The sequence below is a fragment of the Achroia grisella genome, unplaced genomic scaffold (assembly GCF_030625045.1).
Source record: "Achroia grisella isolate CSIRO2021 unplaced genomic scaffold, CSIRO_AGI_Agris_v1 utg900, whole genome shotgun sequence".
Taxonomy (NCBI): Eukaryota; Metazoa; Arthropoda; class Insecta; order Lepidoptera; family Pyralidae; genus Achroia; species Achroia grisella.
In genome coordinates, this window is record NW_026713059.1 from 1,483,622 (window position 1) to 1,509,306 (window position 25,685).

A 25,685-nucleotide genomic window follows, 5' to 3' on the forward strand; every position below is an offset into this window, starting at 1 on the left:
AAGCGTAGAAAAAGTTTTCATCAACAGCCGCCATTTTGCGCTGGAGACACTGAGAAGAATTTCGGAATTTGTCGTGTAAATTTTCTGTTTTTTCTTACATCATTTTATCATAAACTGTACCATTCCGTGTATTTTAAAGTGTTAAGTGAAATTGTATTATTCGATTAATGAAATAAGTCCATAAAGTCGCGAAAATCTGGTGATATTGTTTTCATTTATTGTGCTAGTTCGACGAAAGATGGTGAGAGGGTCTGTGTAGCTCTTCGATTCGGAGCTTTGTAATGGCGAATACTTGAGTGAGAAATTTTAATATGTGCCTTCAATGGTGCGAAGGACATCGGACGATTGTGATGTGGATGAATTACGTTATAATGGATGACAAATCGCTCTAAAATGTTATTTCTTGAAGATATAAGACATAAAAGTGTTATTTGAATCGGCGGGCCGAAATATTCACGACGGCTTACGTTTAGTAAACAGAGCCATGGCCGATCATCATGTGGATGAACCGCCTAACAAGCGGGCAAAAATGATCCGGGACCCTTTCCAGGGTCCCTCGGACTCCGCGGGTGAGTATTTTCTTATTTTTTACAAGTTTGGCAAGTGCTGCACCGATGTTCTGTCATTATTATCTTTCTTTAATTTTTGACATTTTGCCGTCGTTCTTGTTAGCGCCTCGCAAGATTTGCGTCGTATTATTGTTTCTAGACTATCTCAATTATTACATATAGCCCTAACTATATTTATTTCTGTATTTTACATAATTTCAGAAAATTGTGTATGTATCTCTACACATTGATATAAATTTATGCTGCACTATTTAGACCAAATATTACATGAAAATAGAGTTTATATGGCTTATAAATTAAAAAATGCTACAATTACCAGAAAATACAAGTTAAATATGTTGTTTATAAACATTTCCATTGTACTAAAAAGTTGGACAAAATAGGTCAACTAGACTTTATTTACATACTCTTTATATAGATTTATATGTGAAATTATTTTGTGATCTCAATTTTATTAAACATCTTCATAAGTTAATACTGCTTTATTATTTTTTTTACTTCAAACTATTGCTAGCAGGCTTGACCTACATTTTCCTGTATATATAATTTTATTACTGCAATATAATAAAATACAATATTATAAAAATTATTAATAAAATAACACCACAAATTATTTAAAGTAGGTATTGTTAATAAATTTTATTATAAATTCTACTCTCGAAAATTGTAAATGAAAAGACAATGTTATAAAAAATATGACTTAGGAATAAGGTTATAATGTGTGTTATATTTATATGCATACTAGTAAGTATATAATATAAAATATGAGAGTATAAATTTTTGTATAAGTTCATCGCTGATAAGATCACAATGTGTCACATAACCTATTAACAAATGTTATGAAAGATGTAGATTTTGTTTCTTTTAATATAATTTTATTAATACATTGTTGGCTTGTATTGTATTAATTATTTGCTAATATGATCAAGCCATGGTTGTATCTGTGGACTAGGAATAACTCGGGGTATTGACATAAATGTTATCCATTAATTCATAAAATTTATTATTTATTTTATTTCACATAATAATTGATAATGTGCAGTAGGATTTATTTTATGTATTTTTTTAATTATCTAATGGTTAAGGAATGGTATCTTTCTATTATACCTTATGTTATATTTTATGTGTTGACATGAGTAGCAAAATCAGTTTACTACATTAAATATTTCAATCCTAGGATATAATATTTTTAAAGTTTTCTGTCAATGTAAGTGAATAGTAATGAAAATCATATGAGGTAAATTTTATATGTCACTGCAATTTATAGTAAGACCTGGATTGATATATTCAATGTTGTAATTAAAAAAATTAATAAGTTATGATAAAAAAAAATAAATAAATAAAATGGTACAAAAGTCCCTAAATTTATAAAGAAATTAAAAAAAAAAATAAGTTGATTAAAATATTTCTTTTTTGTATTATTTCTGCTACTGGTGTCATATTTATGCTATATTGTGATAGACTGTGTTCCATTTCCGTTATATACATCTGAAAAAAAAATAGGAAATAGCCAGAAGTAATAAAAATATTATCTTCTGTAGGTTACTTCCATACTGTATACCAAATAATGTGTACTTCACATACTATATATTAGAAATAAGTAATTAAACATACATTATTTATTTCCTAGAAAGCTTTCTATTAGTGCATGTATTTTTGGAATGTGTTCGGTAGTTCTAAAGATTAACTGCCTTTACACACAACAAATTGCAAATAACCTAAAACAGATAAGATCTCTGTTTTAAAATATGTTTCTTTTTATCTTTGAGTCATATTTTGTCAGTATTCCTACAGTCTAATAAATGAAACTAATTTTATTAATAGGTAATTAACAAATTATAATTTGTTTTTAATTTTAAGTAATGACACAGAAGGTTGATGCCTTACTATATGTGATTGTAGTATCAAAAAGTGTTCATAAGTTTAAAAGAAAAGTACAATGTAAATTTATACAACAGCAGTATGACCACCTTTTCTATGGAAATGGTAGATGTGATAGATGAGAAACTTAAGTTATGACATTTGGAAAATATATTTAAGTAATATACATTAAACTAACATAAAGAATGTTCTCCTGGAACCCATAAAAAATATGTAAATTTGTTTCAGAAGCAATGTAATGAAACATCATTTACTACTTCATTTATTATTTAACTATTTATTTCTTTCTAAATTGACTGTTTAGTGAGTAAACATAAGTAGTGTCAATTTGACATAAATTATTGTGATTTGAAATGACTCCTTTATTGAGATTTATTATTACTATATTTAACTTTTTTTTAATATATGTACATTAAAAAAATATATATTTTACAAAATTACAGTCAATCTATTGAAGATACTGTTATGTATGTTATGTAGCCCATATGGTTTTAATTTGGCTTTGTCCCATATAATTATTGTTTATTATATGTATTTTTTTATTTGTTAAATATATTGTTAATAGTATTAATTTTGTATGTATATGCTCCTGGGTACATAAAAGACTCCTCCTCCAGTTGACTCCATGATTCTCTGTTCATAGCCACACCTCTCCAGTTTCTTTCTGCTATATGTTTAATATAATTATCCCATCTTTACATGTATGTCACAACTCTTTCTTGTCAGTTAACCAAAATGGTTGTGGTATATGCTGGCTTCTACTGGCCAATACCAAATAATTTGATAATTGACATAGCTGACTTTTATCTGTGTTCCTAGTTACTTTAAAGTTAATTCTGATATTTTAATCAAAATCTAACATTACACAATAATTTACTCCATATACATGACATAATTAAGTCATTAAATAAAAAAGCAGGTACTATAATAATAGTAAGAAGTTTTCAGTTTTTTTTTTCAAATATATAATAAATATCAGTTATTATATATTTGAAAAAAAAACTGAAAACTTTGAAGTTAACAGTTATAAGGCTAGTATTACATATTATAGTAAACAACCATGCTCATTTCCAATAGAATTTAATAAAAAGGTAATTAATACACCACAGTCTAGTGATGCCAAAACCAGTTTCAATCAAATAATTTTTTTTATATTATCAAATTAATGTTGCGATTTGATATATTCAATAAATTTTGTGTCTGTTGAGAAAGAATTTAATACAAAATTGTTTCTTTAAATAGAGACAAAAAAGTTTTTTTCTAAAATCTATGGGTTGCATTTACTGTACATATTTTCTTGTTAATATTATTATTGTAAAAAAAATTACTGCACATAATTAAGAAATAATTATAGTAATTGCTGTTGAAGTAAAATTTATAATTTTTTCTTATGGATTGATCATTCTTTGTGTATAACTAATAATGATATCTTCTTACTATTATTATTCTACATTAAAATAGTTTTTTGTAGACTTACAACCATTTTCAATTTTTATATTTTAATTAAATTATTTTCAATGTTCAAGAAATTGCGAATTATATGATATAATTATTAGTCTTTATATGATATAATTATTAGTAAGTAGTCTTTTACAAGTTGGCTGTTGTATTTAAAGATATTCTTTTGTTCATTTATATGAGATAGAGAGAATTTTGCTTAATTAAAGGAAAAGGCTATAATCATAATTATAGCCTTTATCACAAGAGCCATAAAATAAGTTTGATAGATGAGGTTACAATAAAATTAAATAATTGTATAAAAATTTAAAATGAGTTATTTATTAGTAATTAGAATATTTTTAATAGTATAGAAAATATTATTTGTTACCATTACTTAGATTAATATTTTTTATTGAACTTGTTGTGATTAACTCAATCAATCAATTATAAAATTTTATTGTATTCAATAAAAATTCTAATTTTTATTAAATACTAATTTTAATTTATTAATTAATGTTTATTTAAGATTCAAATTAAATGTATTTCTTATTGCAGCAGATGGGTTTTCTAACCTTGACATGTTCGACCTGGAAAATCGCCTTCCTGATGAACTTATGGGGTCATGGGTCGAACAGCCTGGAGTCACGGGTCCTAAGCCTCCAGCACAGGGGCCAGGACCTGGGGGGCAATTAACCCCACAGCAACTTAACGGGGATGACCCGACAGCTGCAATGCAGAGGCAAATGAACAACCATCTTATACAACAAGTGAGTACCTGGTGTAGCTGTACCATACCATAAACAAGAGTATTTATTGAAATTTTGATATTTATTGAAATATAAATTCAATCTCTTATACTTCTTAAGAAAAGTGTTATTAGTTAAAAAGGAAGTACTAGGCTTACGCCTGGAAAGAATGAGTTTTACTTTATGTATTTTTTTGTTATAAAAAAACTAAAACATAAATAAACTGTGCTATTTAACGTTACTATTTAATTCTACACAGGATGTACTAATGATGTATGCCGTTTTTTGGTCTTTTCACAGGGCAACAAAAGTGGCTTAGTAGGCCACGCAAACTCTTTAGGTTTGAATAGTTTAGGAAGTAAGAGTCCAAATTTACAATCACCTCCAAATGTATCTGTATCAAAGGACCTCATGGGTGGTATGCACTCACAACTAATGCCAAATACAAGTCATCCAAATCAACTACATTCGACAATGCCGATGAGCTCCATTCAAGGTATGTATCTTACTGGTGTCTTATACTTCCATCTCAGAAGTAAATAATGTCTTTGTCTTTTGTAAATAGTCTGTCCGTTGTCAGTTATTACATGAAAGTGTATACTTTGCAGGGGGAATGAATGTTGCAAATGTTGGCAATATGATTGTGACAAATAGCAATATGACCGGCGCGGGCATGCTAGGCAGTGGAATTATAAACAATGTCAATAAACAACTACCGGGACTCATGGCCGGTAATCATCATCCGAACCCTCCGCATCATCCGCACGCGCAACAGATGCAAAACGGGCCGCTCGGAGGGAGAGTGGGCGGCGTGGGAGTCGGGGGCGTCGGAGGAGTGGGCATGCAGGCACCTAACATGCGGACGAGCCTGCAACACCACCCGCGCATGCAGGCCCCGGGCGGCGGCGCTCTGCTTACTCCCTACCATCCGACGTACGGGCAGTCGGCCACGGGCGGAAACGCGGGCGGCCCAGGAGCGCCTGCGCCGCGGCCGCCCGGTGTACGTTTCGGGCCTCCCGGCGAGAGCGGCGGCGGCGCGGCGCAGGCCGTGCCTCCGGCGCCGTCACCGCAGACGCCGGGCGCGCCCGCCGGCGGCCAGTCGCAGCCCCAGGCCGCCACGCAGGCTGCGGCGCCACCCTCCGCCGCGCCCGCACCCTCGGGCTCCATCGCCGACCCGGAGAAGCGCAAGCTCATCCAGCAACAACTCGTACTATTGCTGCACGCGCACAAATGCCAGCGGCGCGAGCTGCAATCTAACGGCGAGACGTGGCAGTGCTCATTACCGCACTGCAAGACTATGAAACAAGTTCTGACGCATATGATGTCGTGTCAGGTAAGCTTTTTTTTTTTTGTTCTTGTTATAAATACATTGATATTTTGAATTTGTCACTAATAATAGATATTTTCCATTTTAGGCGGGAAAAAATTGTGCAGTACCACATTGTTCTTCGTCGAGACAGATTATAAATCATTGGAAGCATTGTAATAAAAATGACTGCCCTGTTTGCTTGCCACTCAAACAAGCAGATAGGACTAGAACTAATAACATGAATTGTAAGTATCGCATTCTTTTTTATATTTGTGTTCATTATATCGTTATCCATGTACTGTAACTGCTGACATATGTGGTTGACTAAACAGCGGCACCAGTAAGTCACACGACGACGGGCGTCGGCGGGGGCACCGTGGCCGGTGTCGGCGTCGGCGGCGTAGCCGGCGTCGGCAACGTAGGCGGTGTGGGCCCCGTGGGCGGCGTGGGTGGTGTGGCAGGCGTGGGAGGCGTGAGCGGCGCCCCCGGGAACATGAGCGGCGTGGGCGGCGTCAACTCACTGGCGCCGGTAGCCGCGAGCGCGCCGCCGCCCGCGAGCAGCACGCAGGGCGCGGACATGAAGCGCGCGTACGAGGCGCTGGGCATCGCGTGCCCGACGTCCGTCTCCAACATGGTGGGCGGCGGATTCCCTCGAGCGGCCATCGCGCGCATGCCCGTGCCGCGCCCGCCCGGCATGGCGGACGTGGTGCAGCAGCCGCAGCAGATGTCGCAGCTGTTCGCTACGCATCAGAACCCGCAAGACCTCCAGCAGCAGCAACAGCAGCAGCTGGTCAGTGCCATTGTGTTTGTAAAAACTTTGTATTTTTCCATTATAGTGACTTGGTCCCGAATAAGTTTCATGTTGCTATTTATTACAGATAAGTGCTGGCACACTACAATTACCCGGCGGGCCTGTAACCGCTAACCCCGCTTCTGGCACGAAGGAGTGGCATCAGTCTATAACATCCGATCTCAGAAACCATCTTGTTCATAAACTGTAAGTACATCCCAGCTGTCATGTTATATAAAATTTTACATACGAATATCGAAAAATGTTTAAGTGGTAATATTTTTTCTGTGATATTAGGAATGAATATTGTATTACTTTGTTTTTTTTTAGGGTGCAAGCTATCTTTCCGACCCCAGATCCACACGCGATGCTCGATAAGAGAATGCACAACTTAGTCGCTTACGCGAGAAAGGTCGAGGGCGACATGTACGACATGGCGAGTACGAGATCAGAGTACTATCACCTTCTCGCAGAAAAGATATATAAAATACAAAAGGAACTAGAGGAAAAGAGACAAAAGCGAAAAGAACAACAGCTGCAGGCGCAACAACAGCAGGCGCAGCAGCAGCAGCAGCAGCAGCAGAACCAGCTGCAGCAACAGCCGGTGGGCGTGATGTCGGGCGGCGGCGTGCTGGGCGGGCGCGCGGCGGCGGTGGGCGGCCCGCGCGCGCCGCCCGCCCAGCTGCCCGCCATGCGCATCCCGTCGCCCGGCATGACGCTCGCCATGCCCGCCAACCGCATGGCCTTCCAGGGCAACCTCGTCGGACCGCCGGGGCCCAGTCCCAACCAGGTCAGTTATGCACTTACTAACCTATGTGAAAAAAGTAGAAAGAAATTAGCTTGTACTAGCTTAAACAATCAGTTTTTGGTGTATATGTTTCAATGTTGACTTTGTCTTCTATATGTATTCTCTGACAACCTTGTGAAATGATACATTTATTATTATGTAACTGTTATATTATACTTATGTATATGAATTTAATGAATTTTCTTTGCTTTCGTCTTTTGCAACAATTGTTTCGACTCCAGCATTATTTTTTCGAGTGGATGCTATGCATTAGTCACTGTCTAGCTTGAAAATACGAAAACTCTACTAATGTTATAAACGCTAAAGTTTGTATGTATGAATGTTTGTTACTTTTTTAACCAAAAACTATGGAATGGATTATAATAGAACTATTAATATTTTAGCTTATATATCAGAATAATACTTAGGTTAGAATTTATAAAGAAGTTTTGTGAATTGTTCAAAATAAAAAAATCGCAAAAATAAAATAAATATGTAATAAAAAACCATAGAACTAATTTTAATGAATTTTGTTAAAAATCTAATAGCACAGTGGAGAAAAAAATATGTAACTGGAAGTACTAATTGTGCGCAGAGGAAGTCGACGACATCAGCTAGTAGTTCATTAAATTCACGTACATAAAGTTTTATATACGTATATAATAGCTGTACTCTACGTTTGGAAACATCGATCAGATGCCGCAAACGCCGAACGGCGGCAACGTGGGCGTCGGCAGCGTGGGCAACCCGGGCATGTCGCCGTTCGGGCAGCCGATGACGTCGCCCGCGCCGCAGTACCCGCCGATGGCCAGCAACGGGCCCGCGCCGCTCGCCTCGCCCAGCCACCAGGGCGAGGCGAAGCGGCCGGCGGCGAGCCCGTTCGTGAACCACTCGGGCCCGTTCTCGCGCGGCGAGCCGGCCGCGTCGCCGGGCGTGGGGGGCGCGGGCGGGGCGCCGGGCACGCCCGCCACGCCGCTCGCGCTGCCCAGCCCCGCGCCCGACGCCCGGCCCGCCTCGCGCCCGCCCGCCGCGCCCGCCGCGCACCCGCCCGCGCCGCACCCGCCCGCCGCGCTCCCCCCCGCGCCGCCGCCCGCCCGCGACGACGCAGACCTCTCGCAGGACGCGCGCGACGTAAGTCGAACCACCCTTGTACGATACTCCATCAAATTTAACATGTACGCAGTTACACGCGCGAATCGACTTTCACGAATGAGCGTGTAAGAAGTAAAAATTAACTAAAAAGTAGCAGTTTTTAAGGTATTCCTATCTGTATAGATTCTTTTGTTAGTTGCACTTTACACGTACGCTCTTTCACGCGCGAACTGGCTTTCGCGTAGGATGAAATGAGAATGTAGGCAAAGAGAACGATAAAGTCCGCTCGCGCGCATTCACGCCTTCAATCGTGCGTGTTTTTGCTATTTATGTGCCAAGTTCAATATTGATCAGCAAAAGTCAATTTTGTATACCAAATTTAAACCAAATTAAAATTCATATTATATACATAAACTGTTTTGTATTATGTACTTTATTATATTTTATAAAATTTAAGTGAATATTAATATACTCTGATATCAACAGGTCCACATAAAACAGGAGCCGGAGGAAATCCGCATCAAAGAAGAACCCGATGATGACTGTGGGGGTAAAGGCATGCGCGACGAAATCCCGAGCGAGCCTTCGCAACGAACTGAATTTGTAGTAAAGCAAGAAATCAAGTCAGAGATTAAACAGGAGGTGAAAGAAGAACCTAGCGAGGCTGCCAGCGAGGGGGCTACCGCAAGACGAGTGTTCGTATTCAAAGCGGAGGAGCTGCGGATGGCCCTGATGCCGACCCTGGAGAAACTGTTTCGCCAGGAGCCGGAGTCGCTGCCCTTCCGTCAGCCGGTGGACGCGCAGGCGCTCGGCATTCCCGATTACTTCGATATAGTAAAAAATCCTATAGACTTATCTACGATTAAGATGAAACTGGATCATGGCGAATACAAAGACCCGTGGGAGTATGTGGATGACGTGTGGCTCATGTTCGAGAATGCATGGCTCTACAATCGCAAGAATTCTCGAGTCTACAGATATTGTAATAAAGTAAGTGCATAATACTTGTTAGCCACCATTGTTGTATAAAAGAAAACATATTTGTTTTATTACTTTTAGAGCAAATTTATTTTGTTCCATCTAGCATATTGCAATAATAATAAATCCTTAGCCGAATACGCTAATGACTGTAAACTGTATGTAGTAGTTTTGATCTCAGTAAAATAAGTCTTTTTGACTTTTTTCCTCAAATATAAAGATTTTTCACTTGTCACATTTAGTTGAGGAGGATAAAAAAATGGTGAAAAATGAAATATCTTTCTTTACTGTCGCAATTAAGCTGCTTTAAAACCATAATTTGAGTCGGCAAAATCATATTTGTATGCTATGAAAGTAATATTAATAAAGTATGTACCAATATCATAGCCAATAAATACGCATTTGAATACTGCATTATATGTAAATAGAATAGATATATAGACGTAACATTTATATATGTTTTAGTTGTCGGAGGTGTTCGAGCAAGAAATAGACCCTGTGATGCAAAGTCTTGGATACTGTTGTGGGAGAAAATACACATTTAACCCACAAGTGCTATGTTGTTTCGGCAAACAACTTTGTACCATACCTCGCGACGCCAAGTACTTCAGTTACCAGAACAGGTTAGTGATTACAATTATGAATGACAGTCTCAATGACATACATCACCATTCTTCTAAAATATTTAATAGTACGAAAATATAATGTTCTGTTAGTGTGCTTACACACTATAAAAAATACATACTGGTATTAATTGTTGTGGATATTATTATGTCTCATTGCAATCCGCGAAATCTTAAAGCTAGAGAAAGGCGTGTGTGTCATCGTTGACACGGTCAATATGTCTTATTATAATGGAGTTTACATTAATTTGACAATATTTCTATGTTATAAATGTTTGTTACGTCGATCTTAGTATTATAAAGATTTTGTCATTAAAATTTCCTAGTATATTGAATCATCTATATGATGGTACAAAAACAAATTAAATCTATTTGAATTGTATTTTATTGGGTGTGTTTAATTTACTAATAGCGTATGAATATTCGTGTTTTCAATGAAAATATTGACATTTAAAAATTTATGTAACTGTGGAGGTGCAATATAAATAAGAATAACTTTTATTTCGGAAAACTTAAGTAACATTTTATCTATGACCCCACTTTAAGCTATGTTTTTTTAATCTCAATGACCAAATTTTAGTTAAAAAATTTATTTTATTAAATTATTGAAATGGACTTAGCTGGTTAAGTTTAAAAAATGGCACTGCACTATACCACGTGTCAATTGCCATAGGGCTTTAATCAGCATCTGTCATCCTTTACGGTGTGGGCAGAGATAGTTGTCAAAAAAGTAAAAATGGAAATGGTCTCTGGTATTTCGTGCATTCATGGTGTCTGTATATCCATTTTGTTATTCATAACATTCCACATTCATTAAAGGTATATAAGAATATATTATTAATTAGAGATATCTATCATGAGAGTTGTATCCATAGGCTACGGTAACCGTTTACCATCTGAGGGGCAATTTGTTTGTCACCATTGTTTGTATATATAAAAAGTATCTTTCTTACAATTAATCATTCATGGCGTTGTTAATGCCCATCATACATATATGTGCTTTATTACTATATCTCATATTTATTGTTTTGGTATCATACAAAAGAAAAATAACATTGAATAATATAATAATATTTAAGTAAAATTGGTTATTTTATAGAAAAAATTAAACACACCCTTTTATTGTTGCGTCTGAATTCTTCAGTTAAGTGACACTATCTTTTTGACTATAAATGTTATAATAAATCATAACTTGACAGATTTATTTATTTCGAAACTTTTAAATATTAAATTATTAGTTAACATAATTTGTAAAAGAGGTTCTTAGTTTTTACAAAACCATATTACATACCCTTCAAGTACTCAATTTTCTTGTCACAATCCACTATTGTGTTCTCTTGTCCTATGCTTCAGTGTAAGCTTTATTTATGTTTGTTGCATTGGTTTTGTTTTTTGGTACAGTTGAGTTTATTAATATTTGTTAATTTTTGTTTTGAAACAAATATCCTCCAGCACTATTATGATCTGGAATATTTTAATGTTTTTGAACTCAACTGTACTGTAATTGTTTGTGACGTACTACTGGGTGTCCATCAAATCATACATTATTAACATTATAGTAAGTTTGTTAATTTTTCCTATTGTAGATTTCCTGTTGTTTTAAATAAAATATTTGATTTCATGTTATTACTTTGTCTGTGTATACTTTTACTGTAGATAAGTATAATCTGAAAGTACTTTCTTACCAAAACATACTACCATCAAAAAAATGAATATAGCCAAATAGGTGTCCCTAAAATTAAATTTAGTTAAATCTATGGTTTCAAAATGTTCAATATAATCTTTATATATAAAAATTACGTAATTACACATTGTTTGTCCGCGATGGACTCCTAAACTACTGAATCGATTGCAAATTTCATTTGCACATTGTGTGCAATTTGGTCCAACTTGAAAGATAGGATAGCTTACATCTCAATTTATTGACGCAATTATATTTTATTCGAGAACCTTAGCCACAGCAACACGTGGCCGGGTCTGCTAGTATTAGATATATTGCATTATTTGAAAATAATTGAGTAATTCCCATTTCACTTACACTGACTATTTATGACTCAAAATATGACAACTATTATTATATACATAAAATGATGTAACTTTCTAAACAAGAAGTGGCATAGAAATTAAAGCGGTGAAATGAAGGTGGTGCATTTTATGTATATTGCAAATAATTTTTTATACTTCCTTGTGGAAAGTTCTTCTATAAACAGCATCATATACATCACATCGTATGGCATGCATGATGTCTAAATTAGGAAAACTATTATAACTGTAATTACGGGTTTGTTATTTCCTAAAAAATGGCTTATATATATTATGTATTTATAATTATTGTTTATTATTTTTTATATCTTTTTTAATAAAATTATTTCACTAAAATACACGGACGCAGGCCTCCACTACGTTTCTGACATCACGTCTTTTTTTACACGTGTTAGGATATAGCAACGTACTAAGTGTGTGTGTATGTTAATTTTCTCAATATGTACAAAGGTTCTTCTCTCTGTGTGAAACTATTTGGCACTATAAATGTTTTTGTAATAAAAAAAATGTTGTTAATTAGTATTTAGTTTTAGTAATTGTATATGAATATGAATGATAGAAGAAAAACTTTCTATATTTTTGTCAAATTTATTATTTGTTTCAAAATTTTTGGTTGCCGTCATTGTGCCTACCGAATACAAGTCGTTTTTATTTTATATTCTTTCACCCCCTCATTCATAGAAACTTAAACTTCTACATTACACTTATTATTTGAATGTTATATAACGTAATGTCAAAATCCTTATTTTAATAGAATGTGAACATTTCTGTTCGAAGGAAAATGACAGTAAAATTTTATGAATAAGGGGAATATAATATTGTGGGCGTTGAATAGTGATTGGCTGTTGCTTGCTATCTTCTTCGTGTACGATAGCATTACTTCGTTGATACTGCCATTTGTCGAACATCATTTGGTATGAATATAAGTACCTACAGCATATGATCAAAAGAATCCGTTTTATAAGTACAATAATACCCAATGTTTCCAATATATAACAAATGTACGTATCAACATCGATTTTAGTGTTACTTCACAAAGCGTTTAGCCCCGGTTGGTTACAGCTGTATTTTGTCTATGATTCAGTACCATAGGCAAATCCAACCTTGGCTAAACAAATACACTGTGACATTTATTATCTTAAGTTGGTAAACGGTGAAGCAACTTGAATTAAGCACGGGGATTTTAGTTTCAATCAAGTTATAAGTCGTGTTAATTATGTTCCTTTATACTGAAATATAATCTAGCTATTATATGACCTTGCTAGGCTTTAAGGCTGGATTTTTCTAAGATAAATAAGTCTATATTAACAAATTCTTTGAATATTTTCTACATATTCTTAGAACACACAAAATTTTCTATTATATACATTGTAAAAAAAATTCTACAAAAGATGACTTACCAATCATGATATCATTACTATACTATTGAACTGAAACACAGAAAACAGTCATTTATTTTACATTTAGAGTAATATATGTATTGAAAATTATTGACCTAAGTTTGCAGAAAAATCTAATAAGTTTGTTCCTTAAAAAAACACAAATATCTATTGGATCAATATCATAGTAAATGAGTGTCTGAGAATGTCAGAAAGAATCCTTTTCATGAAAAATCAATTCAAAATTTCTTTCAATACTACAATTTGAATTATTTTATACACAAAATTCATTCAGCCAAATTGAGAACACTACTAGTCCAGCCGTTTAAGCATAACAAACAGTTATGGCCTTATAGGATTGTCGTACAATTTAATAAATTTTGGAGACGCCGAAATCCACGTGTTTGTTTCAAACAGTTTTACCGTCTACAGACTCCTTAACCTATGCGGACCGCTCACTGTCTTCAACTATTAACCCCTTTTTATGTTCTCATTGCTTACTAATTTTTTTTCGCCCCCCACGCACGTCCTTGCCTGCACACAAACGTTCCTGTCACGCTTCACATCACACGCTACACGGACGATTATGAATAAAGTCTAAAAGCGTATGGGGTTGTGTCCGATAGATACACCTTCTGCCAGAAATGCTTCAATGACATCCAAGGCGACACCGTAACGCTGGGCGACGATCCGCAGCAACCGCAGACGTGAGTATACATTTTCACTTAGAATTTCAATAAAAAAAAGTAATCTCGAGTTATCAACTGTGAGGGTAAAGAAATATAATTTATCCCATTAATGAATTGGTATTCACTTTATATTATTCAGGCGCCATTATCCTACTGTACTGTTTTATTATGTTACTTTTTTAAAATAGTAAATATAAGTATAAGTAGTAAAATAAAAAATAGAATAGAATTTAAAAGCTATGTAAAGTTTTGACGTATTTAGGATGAAACCAAAACGTAAATCAATTTAATTTACTTAATATATTTGTATTACAAAAATAATGTGGCGTATATGTTGCGTATAAATCACACGAAAATCATTTTAGAAGTTGATTATATAGGAAATAACTAATATAATTACTATATTTACTATTTTTAGTACTTTATCACGCTTCTTCTTACTAGTTTGTAGTAACAGTTCATTAATTTTACGTGAAACATTTCAGTGCAATCAAAAAAGATCAATTCAAGGAAATGAAGAATGATCACCTTGAACAGGAACCGTTTGTTCTATGTATGGACTGCGGTAGGAAGCAGCACCAGATATGTGTGCTGCATCATGACCAAATATGGCCTCAGGGCTTCTGCTGTGATAATTGTTGGAAAACGAAGGGAGCTAAACGGAAAGATAACAAATTCTGCGCTAAAAAGCTGCCTACCTCGAAACTTGGCATTTATATTGAAACGAGAGTTAATAATTTTCTTAAGAAAAAAGAGGCTGGCGCGGGCGAAGTGCATATCAGAGTTGTGGCATCTTCGGATAAGGTAAGTAATAGATTAATATGTAATTCACATTGTCATAAGATTAACATTATACAAATTGTATATTATTAGTTATATGTGTAAAGATATTTGAACATTGTGAGTTATCAAATTATGTCATACATTATTAAAATAAGGTTCAGATTATTGATCTCCTAGATTATATTAAATTTCTAATTCGAAATGGATTACTATTGACAGTTTTTCAGTTTGTAGATGTTATATTTTACAAAGTTATAGAAATTTAATTATAACTTATATAATTTGTCAATTGGTATTTTGTTACATTCAAAAATTGAGGTGTCAGCAACGCAGTTAAAATACGGTAGCTGCATTTTCCGTTTGTTTCAATTGAAATTCATATTACACAAATAATATAATTATAATTATTATAAAAGATGTCTTTCATCCAAAACAATATACTATATTATTATACATTTTCAGATGGTAGAAGTTAAACCTGGAATGCGAACACGATTTGTAGAATCGGGAGAGTTATGCGCCGAATTCCCGTATCGGGCTAAAGCGTTATTTGCATTTGAGGAAGTTGACGGAACCGACGTGTGTTTCTTCGGTATGCATGTACAGGTAAGTATTTTATACGTCTACTTTAAAATCTAAAGAAAACTCCCAAGTAGTATTTCAATATTAGTAACCTTTTCAGTATTTTTATTATTTTTCATGTATTATTAACATTCTTATGGGCTATATTATATGCCCACTGAATTTCGTTTCCTTTCTTACTTTAATACTCATTGAGAATAAGTTAAAATAAAAATAATAAATAAAATGTAATACAAATTGTAGAAGAAGTCAGGAGAATTTTCTCTCCCATACTTATCTCTAAGACTCTCATGACGCTACTTAGTTAGAATAAAAATTACCTATAAATCTATCTATTGTTTGTTTTAGGAATATGGAAGCGAAAGTCCGTCGCCCAACAAGAGACGTGTATATATAGCATATTTAGATTCCGTTCATTTCTTCCAACCCAAACAATATAGGACTGGTGTATATCACGAAATTTTATTAGGTTATTTGGACTACGCTAAACAATTGGGTTATACAATGGCCCACATATGGGCTTGTCCTCCCTCAGAGGGCGATGACTACATTTTCCACTGCCATCCAACCGAACAAAAAATACCTAAACCGAAACGTTTGCAAGAGTGGTATAAGAAAATGTTAGATAAAGGTATAATAGAGAGAATTATATTAGACTACAAAGACATTCTTAAGCAAGCAATGGAGGACAATATCTCTTCTGCGGCGGAGCTGCCCTACTTTGAGGGTGATTTCTGGCCCAACGTGTTAGAAGAATCTATCAAAGAGTTGGACCAGGAGGAAGAGGAGAAGAGAAAGCAAGCTGAAGCCGCTGAAGCAGTGGTCAGTATCACTAACTCCATTTCATTACTTTCACTACGACACATTCAGACATTGTAAATCATTGTCTAATATAACATTAATTAATTTCAATTCATTGATCATTATTATAATAGTAATAATTAAATGTCGTAGTGTTAAGATATGTATGATTTGGAGCGTTGTAAGCATGTGTGTCTAACATATTTTTTAGATATTCCAGTCGTCGGAGGAGAACGAACAAGGCCCTGACGGAAAAAAGAAGGGACAAAAGAAGGCAAAGAAATCGAACAAATCGAAGGCCGCTCAGAGAAAGAACAGCAAAAAACAGAGCGACCAGCAGCAGGGTAGTGATCTCAGTGCAAAGATATTTGCAACCATGGAGAAACACAAAGAAGTGTTCTTCGTTATAAGGCTACATTCCGCACAGTCCGCAGCCAGTTTAGCGGTAAGTTACCGTTGCTGTTACTTTCTATTTTGTTTACAAAATTCGCAACATTTCACTTCACTAAAGATTAAAATAATTCTCTACCTCAAAGGTAGGAAACGTAGAGATATTCGATACTTTTAATATTAGAATAGATTAGTTAAAGTCACTAATATTTTCGCAAAAAGTCCCTTATTCGTTTTCGTCATACTCGCAGTGGGACATAGATCCCAATGCTAGTATGACGAAAACGAGTATGTGACAAAATAAAGTGCATACAGTGCCCCTATTCCTTCGTTCACTCTCAGTATGTTGGAGCTGGCGATTAGGAAAAGCAGGTTGAATACATTGCTGTAAGAGAAATGTACCTAAATAAAATTGACCTGACCACCGTGGTAGTAGTTTAGGTTAAATCCTTCTCTTATGAGAAAAAAACGGAGACCATAATGGGTTGTATAATAATGGTGTTTATAAGTGTGTTTTCTTTGTCCACATAGCCTATCCAAGACCCGGACCCATTAGTAAACTGTGACCTGATGGACGGCCGCGACGCATTCCTAACAATGGCGCGCGACAGGCACTACGAGTTCTCGTCGACGCGGCGAGCCAGGTTTTCCACGTTATGCATGCTGTACGAGCTCCACAACCAAGGGCAGGACAAGTTCGTTTACACATGCAACAGCTGCAAGTCCCACGTCGAGACCAGATACCATTGCACGGTCTGCGACGATTTCGATCTCTGCGTGGTCTGCTACGAGAAGGAGGGTCACCCGCACAAGATGGACAGGCTAGGCTTCGACATCGATGTTGGTTCGTCGCCTGGCGATATGAAGCAAGCAAACCCACAGGAGGCGCGCAAGCTGTCCATCCAACGCTGCATACAGTCGCTGGTGCATGCATGCCAGTGTCGCGACGCCAACTGCCGACTACCATCGTGCCTCAAGATGAAGCGAGTTGTTCAGCACACGAAGATCTGCAAGCGCAAGACCAAGGGCGATTGTCCCATATGCAAGCAACTCATTGCGCTATGCTGCTACCATGCGAAACACTGCCAGGTGAGTGTGCCGCTAACATCGAATACTGACTACCATATATTCCTAAGACGTTATTTTAATTTCCTTACAGTATTGGCAGAAAAATTGATATTCTTAAACTTTACTTTCGGTTTATTTTCTACAATGTTGAATAGAAGCTAGTTCGGTAGATTTTTGGGAAGGCTCACAGATGGTACATATTCTACTTGATTACAATAAGTTAGTGTACATATTCCCAGAAATTAGTTTTCAGCTTTTTATTATAATAAATTTAAATTGTGAAGTCAGTAATACATCTAACTTATGGAAATTTAGAGATGAACATTTTTTTTTATTATTTGGCATTTGAATGCAAACACCTTCATTCTAGTGTTTTATTGGACTTGAAAAAGTATACAATTTCTCTTTTCCTTAATTTTTCAAGAAGCTATATTAAAACTTTATTAAATATTAAATAATTAAAGATCCCGAATACTGTGTCAGTATATTTTATGCGAATTATCTATGCGGCATACGAGTCCTTAGAGACCGCATCTTACCGTATATCGAGCATATGATCCAATCAAATGGTGAACGGTATCTAGAGTAGAGCATCACTCAAAGAATACGTTTGTCGCGCAGGAAACGAAGTGCTCGGTGCCGTTCTGCAGCAGCATAAAGCAGAAGCTGAAGCAGCAACAGGTGCAACAGCGGGTGCAGCAGGCGAAGCTGCTGCGGCGGCGCATGGCGGCGATGAACACGCGCGCGTGCGCGACGGGCGGCTCGTCGCCCCCGCCGCCCGCGCTGTCCTCCCCGCCGCCCTCCAAGCCCACCGCGCACGCAGCGCACGCCGCACACCCGCACGCGCACGCGCACCACGCGCCCACGCCGCCCGCCACCCACGCCGCGCACGCAGCCCACGCGCTGCCGCACAACGTGCAGAAGGCGCTCCAACAGGTAACGAACGCACATACAATACGTCGTTCGTAGTACGCTCTTACACTGTTAGGTTTTTTTATATGTTACGATGGTGACAAACGAACGTACGACGCATGTGATGGTAAACTGTTACCATAGCCTATGGATACGAGAGGAGTCACTTGTGCGTTGTCGACCCTTTGGTAACATAATTTTATTGATTTTATTTTATTTGTGATGACAATATAATATTTAGTTATTTTATAATACCATTGATATATCTCTCATATGTTTGCACTATATATTTGAGAGGAGCCCTAAGTAGAACCTAAATTAACATTTCGAAAACATAGTTGTTACCAATAAATGTCATCAAAATTTACGATGCAGTTGGTAGGTTTATTTCGCTGAAAGCCCATATTTATATTTTGTTCCGACGTCAGATATAGATTCAAAGGTTATTAATTGTTCTTTTTTTATTAGATTTAGTCTCTGTCATTTTAATACTCTTTTTAATAACATGTTTAATAAATTTGACATAAAAATAAATTCTTTTGAAATTGATTAGAGCACGTAAAAATATGCTTACCTAACATATGTGCATTTAATGTACTCGGTATTGGATTTTTGGTCGTTTCGGTGTTAGTAAGTGGAGAATGCTATGCACACATACTTATTATTGCATATTAATACTTTAATGTATGTTCAATAACCATAACGGAAGTACAAAGTAAAATCGTTCCTTCTAATTTTGACGTAATAACAAGCTGAAAGGTATAATATCCGCGTCAAACATCACAAATTAGCACTTGCGTATTTGAATCTATATCGGGCGGCGCTGCACACGTAGCAGACATGACGCGTAATGTATAGGAGGGACGGGCGTGTGTGCAGGTACACGAGGAGGCGGCGCGGCAGCAGGCTCCGTCGTTCGGCAAGCACTGCAGCCTGATGGGTCCGCCGGGCGGGCCGGGGGGCCCGGGCGGTCCCGGCGGGCCGGGCCCCGTGGGCCCCGGGCCCGGGCCGGCGGCGGTCCCCGGCGCGAGCGCGGCGGCGGGCGCGCGCGCGGGCGCCGACTGGGCGGCGGGCCGGTACCGCGCGCCGCCGCCGCTGCACCACCCGCCGCCGCACGCGCGCCTCCCGCCGCACCACGTGGCGCACGCGCAGCACGTGCCGCAGCCGCACGCGCCCGCACAACTACAGGTACGACGCACGCACGTTGTTTATTTTTTAATATATATATTCGACCTGTTTTTACCGTTCCGTTTCTGGAATCGCGTGGCGGGATTTATTTATCGCTCGCCGGGCCGGCTTAACGCCGCCGAGTGGAGAGTAAGTCGTGTGGTCGCATGAGTAGGATTTTTCAGGCACGGTTGTGGAGGGGTAGACGATATATCACGTTGTAAGAGGAAGAAAGAGACTGGTAGCAGAGTAGAGGGGATTTTTTAGCTGAATTTTCACTTCTATTATGTGTCCCAGAAAACATTGTTTTTTTTTTACTATTCTAGAACAGCGATTTAGCACATCACTTTGCTTCTGATGGTCGCGGGTGCGATTCCTCGCACGGTACAAACATTTCTATTCATGAATATGTTTGTATCGGTCTGGGTGTTTTCTATGTACATTATGTAGGTATTTGCAAACTAAATATTTAAGTATTCATCAGTTGTCTAGAACGTATAACACAAATTCTGCTTGGTACTAGATGACGATGTGTGAATTGTGTCCATTGTAACGAAATAGAACTATACCATAGTCTATAACTACAAACACTGTAATATGATTAAAATACTACTACAAAGAAAATCGATCTTCGAAAATAAACCGTAATAATATACCGTATAATACATTCGTAGTGACACGATATTGTGATAGATGAACATTGCGTGAATGCCTTGAACATACATTCATAACGTACTCTTGACTTTTAAATGTTCTTGTTATTTCGAGTAATAGCGACTGTAACTTAAAGATATTCGAACAAGTATCATATTTTTTAGTAATAATTGACGAAAATATTATAGCCCATAAAAATTTTTCGTCGAATAAATAATAATATTAAAATATTTCCTATCTAATTATCTATATGTACCTATTATAGCACTTTGCTTTCCATACGGAAACCATGGTCAACCAGCATCATGAATAACACAACATATACCAATTGTACTTCTCATAAACTATTTCTAAAATATAACCTATCCCATTTTCCATCAATAGAGCCAATTAACGTGAAAAGAATTCCTGTTAGACATTCCTGTTAGATAAAACTAATGTTAGTTGCTAAGTGTGATCTCGTGTATTAATATTCTATAATATTTACAGCAACGAGCGCCTGCGCCACAACAACAACAAAACCAACCACAAATGCACCAGCAGGCGCTACAGAAACTAATGGCGACGTTAAGATCGCCAACCAGCCACAATCAACAGCAGGAGATATTACAAATTCTCAAGTCAAATCCACCGCTAATGGCAGCCTTCATCAAACAGAGACAGGTGAGTGTTTAATTGATTAAACAATTAAACTTAATGTAAGCACTTCTGAATAGTCATATTTTTTTTATTCTGCCACACATTCATTACAAGAACAATGGTAAAGAAACTTGCGTTATACTCTTTTAAATAAATGTTATGAAAATAATTGTGAATTTTGTCTGAATACAAACTGTTAAATAGCAAAGTTGACATAAATAGTTTCTTGAGTAACAAAATAAATTAGTCATAGTTATTGGATGGAATGCACATTCTCATGAATTGACAGTCTATTATAAATCTGCCAGAAAAAAGATTTAAATGTCAAATAAAACGGTTCCTTTGCAAAAAAGCTTACTATAAAATTGATGAATTCGTTAACAATAATAATGTTTTTATAGAAAAACTTTAAATCCATAGCACTAACAATATTATCTGGTTACACTAATAATGAGTGCGTAGCGATTTCTATGTTGATTATCGCATGCCTCTTACTTGTTATACTGTAATTATTTATATAAAAAAACATATATTAAAAAGAGCAACACACAAGATTCTTGCTCATTCTTCTTGTGATGAATCTGCATTCCGAATGAGTGGTAGAATCAAAATATGACTATTCAAAAGTGCTTGTAATGAGTTTATTTGAATAAAGATTATTTCTATTTCTATTTCTATTCATTTTATGATGTGCTTGATGTAAATAGACTCTCTCTACTGATTTCCTGTATATAATTGATTTTTATAATTAAAAAAAAATCAACGAAAGACGTATGTAGATGTCATAACGATTTACACATCTTATTGATTTTATAAATACGTAAAAACTGAATTTTTATTAAGGAGAATAAATACCAATTTTTTATTTTCTTGTAGTGGTGAAAATGAAGATTGACAGTTATAACTAATTTATTATTTTTAACGTTGCACATTGTGTTTATCATATTATGAAATATTGTACATGCTTTGTACTATTTAAATGCTATCTAAGCACATGGAATGAAGGAAATATTCTTTATCTCTTGAGGTTAAATTATAATTATATGATCACGATTAGTGGCACGTGCTGATAATGTGTTATCTTCAATAAAACGGCCAAGGGTTTCTGTTAGGTATTGACAACATTATTCAATGTTTTATAATATGTTTAATGATAAACTAAAATTAATTACTTGCGAAGGCCAAAAATTTGTATATAGACATGTATGTAGCAATCATTGTATCAATATGTTCCCATTGACTATAAATAAATATTATTTATCGAGGCCAATTATATATTAGGCTAGTCCATATTTAGAACGAAAGTTTATAGATTTAAAGACTTGATTTTTCATGTCCATTAATAATATTTGAACAGTAAAATTGATATCAGTCTTTCTAATAGATTGGATGGTCAGATTTATTACATTCAAGTGCCCTAATAACGGACTACTCTAACAAATATTCCAATATACTATTGTTATTGAGTAAAGACAACATATGCTTTATGACTAGGGCCCTCACAGGATACTGCAAATTGAAAAAGCATATGGCAAACCTAGGCTTGTGCACAACAAAAATCTGCATATTTTGCCAAGCTGAAGAGTAAACGCCACTACCCATCCTATGTGGTTGTAGCCCATGTTGAAATGTCTCCTTTGGAAAGTTGACCTGAGGAGATAAAAGGCCATCGCTCCTAAGAATATCCCTCAATTCTTGTCCCTGACGGGTGTAGGTAGTGACTTCGGAAAAAGGGCGAGGACAATAGATGTATGTAGGTCGCAGTGCTCTACAAATCCAAGCACTTGCACAGTAGCCCAAACCCCCAATAAAAAAATAGTGGGATGGGCTTACGGTCGGTTTAAAGACCATTGAAAATAATGTATACTATTAGTAACAATTCGCTGTTAACGTATGTATATCTGCAATCATTCGCTTTATCCTACAATATAAACATGGAAACCCAAGAAAAAGGTTTAAATATTTTTATACTGTTTATATAATTAATTTATATAAATTATATATTTTTTTTTGTATATCTGATATATCTCATTTCAAACCGAATGTATGAAGTAGCCGCCCTATTGCATCAAAAGCAGAATAAATTCGTCAAGAAATGACATTAATATCGTCAGAAGTCTGAAGCACTGAATTTATTCATCCTAAAATGTTGATACAATAGTATTGCGAAAGTGTTTATTATTTTATTATTAATCCTATACAAAGGTTATATGATCAGTTTTCTCTACAATTTAGTAATTACATTTGCTCTAAAAATAGTATATAAATATGCACGTGCATTTGAACAGTTTTAATTTCAATCGTCAAATCATTGCAATAATCAACATAGGCACAATTAATCTCGCACATCGTTCTCTGTCTACCACATCCTCATTTTCAATTCCGAATTGCATAAATTGCAGTAGAATAAGCGAGTTTGATTTATTTTACATCATTAAATACTTAAGTCATTAGATACCGGAAATAATTATATTTCCCAACTTGTCCTTCCGGAAGAAAATCCTAACTGCATGCAAGGTTTATGACAGTCTATTGAATGTTGTTTTGTTGCAGAACGCCCAAAACCAACAATCGGCCGCGGGCGGCGTGGGCGGAGTGGGCGCCGCGTGCGGCGTCGGGCTCGGCGGCGGCGGCGTGCCGCAGCAGCAACAGCAGCTGCATACCATGATGCAGCCGCAGCAGCAGCAGAGGCTGCAGCAGATGCACCAGATGCTGCCCCAGCAAACGCAGGTCCGTGCACGTTAATGTTACACCCTCTAGGTTAAGCTTGAGAGTAATCTATTAATTCTGTCATAAAACACGTGACTATTTATAGACTACTGTCATAATTTTTTTATAGTACATACTCAAAGATATAAATGAGTACTCGGTATATATCTTTCCGCCACAAAGTATAGGTATAAATAATTTTTAATTGGTCCAATCGATAAGTTGGTGGGAAAATATACTATACAACCTGCTAGATAGATACTAACTATTGTTCCAACATTAGGAGAATTAAAAATAATGAAGTATTTTGTAAATTGATATATTTGATATTGTCAGCTCTAAACTCTAATCTTTATTTCTGTCTACTTTGAATTATCTATAAAACTTGCGTTACGAATACAAAAATGATACACCTGCTGAAAGATGATATATATAATGAAAATCGGCCTATATTTCTTAAAGATTATTAAAAATATATCGTTATAACAGTGAATACATTTGTCCATAGGTGGGAAATGTGTCAAACGTTGGCATGGGCGGCGTGGGGACGGTGGGAGGAGTGGGTGGCGCCGGCGGCGTCGGTGGGGTGGGCGGCGTGGGCGGCGTGGGCAGCATGCCGCCGGCGGGCGCGGGCGGGTGGTTCAACAAGCAGGCGGGCGGCGGCGCGGGCGGAGTGGGCGGCGTGGGCGCGGTGGGCGGCATGCTGGGCATGCGCGCGCCGTACGCGGGCGGCGGCGCGGCGGCGGCGCGGCTGGGCGCGCGGTACGGGTTCCCGGGCGGCGGCGTGGGCGGCGTGGGCGGCGTGCTGCAGCGCTCGCCGCCCGCCACGCCGTCGTCGCGGCCGCCCACGCCGTCGGAGCTGCTGCTGCTGCGGCAGTCGCCCGCGCCGCCCGCGCCGCACCCGCCGCCCGACGACCAGCTGCCGCCGATGACGCCGCAGGACCAGCTCACTAAGTTCGTCGAGCAGTTGTAGTGTACATAGCCGAGGCGCGGCGCGTCGCCTTGTAATATATAAGATACCGGTGACGCCGCGCGGTCCCCGTCTCCAGTCCCCCGCCCCCTCCCCTCCCCGCCCTCGCTCGTGACCCCTCCCCAGCCCTATTTATTGTCGATAAAGTTATTGTTAGTGACGCGAGGGACGTAAGTTAAGTATTACGATGACCGAATCGAGCGCTCAATGTACAAAATGTAAATATGAGAGAAGTACGTCCTGTCAGCTTCTGCGTAATATAAGTTGTTCGTACTGTAGGTACATTATGATACTTATTCTGTTTATTGTAATTAAATCATTTTATAATATAATTATGTGATTATAAACCGTTGTTTCCTTTAGCTATTTCCGTGGAACCCTTGTTTGTCATACACGATCAAAATCAGTCGTCTTACGGACACACGCAACTATTTTTCGTTAGGTTAGGTTACACAATGAAACGTAAAAAAATACCTTTTGCAGTAGTTTTTGTACATTGTACTTTTTAGAATAAAGTTTATGTGACCAATATACCTGTATTAATATAAAACGGTATCGCTGTTAGTTTCTCCGCTTATAAGTCATGCCACTGTCTGATCACATACTTCCACTTTCATTTAGACATTTTTACAGCACCATTCAGTCTCAAGGTTTTCATAGTTTGTGTTGTGGATACTAGATAAC

General features: G+C 37.1%; 1 protein-coding gene across 3 annotated transcripts; it reads left to right on the top strand.

The window, feature by feature from the left end:
* On the top strand, positions 1 to 25,327 carry LOC131853425 (CREB-binding protein). Of its 3 annotated transcripts, none has more exons than XM_059204307.1 (22): positions 1 to 569; positions 4,446 to 4,657; positions 4,925 to 5,132; positions 5,245 to 5,969; positions 6,052 to 6,190; positions 6,278 to 6,735; positions 6,824 to 6,942; positions 7,066 to 7,525; positions 8,219 to 8,653; positions 9,101 to 9,604; positions 10,058 to 10,215; positions 14,234 to 14,344; positions 14,812 to 15,130; positions 15,572 to 15,715; positions 16,040 to 16,513; positions 16,704 to 16,937; positions 17,414 to 17,971; positions 18,572 to 18,886; positions 19,742 to 20,050; positions 21,173 to 21,346; positions 23,876 to 24,052; positions 24,540 to 25,327. In XM_059204307.1, the coding sequence occupies exons 1-22, from the start codon at positions 485 to 487 to the stop codon at positions 25,002 to 25,004; spliced, it is 6,783 nt and encodes a 2,260-aa protein (XP_059060290.1). In that variant the 5' UTR covers positions 1 to 484; the 3' UTR covers positions 25,005 to 25,327. The 3 variants fall into 3 exon arrangements, with proteins under 3 accessions (XP_059060290.1, XP_059060292.1, XP_059060291.1); XM_059204309.1 differs by having other exon boundaries at positions 4,937 to 5,132; XM_059204308.1 differs by having other exon boundaries at positions 4,449 to 4,657.
* Positions 25,328 to 25,685: the final 358 nt, after the last annotated feature.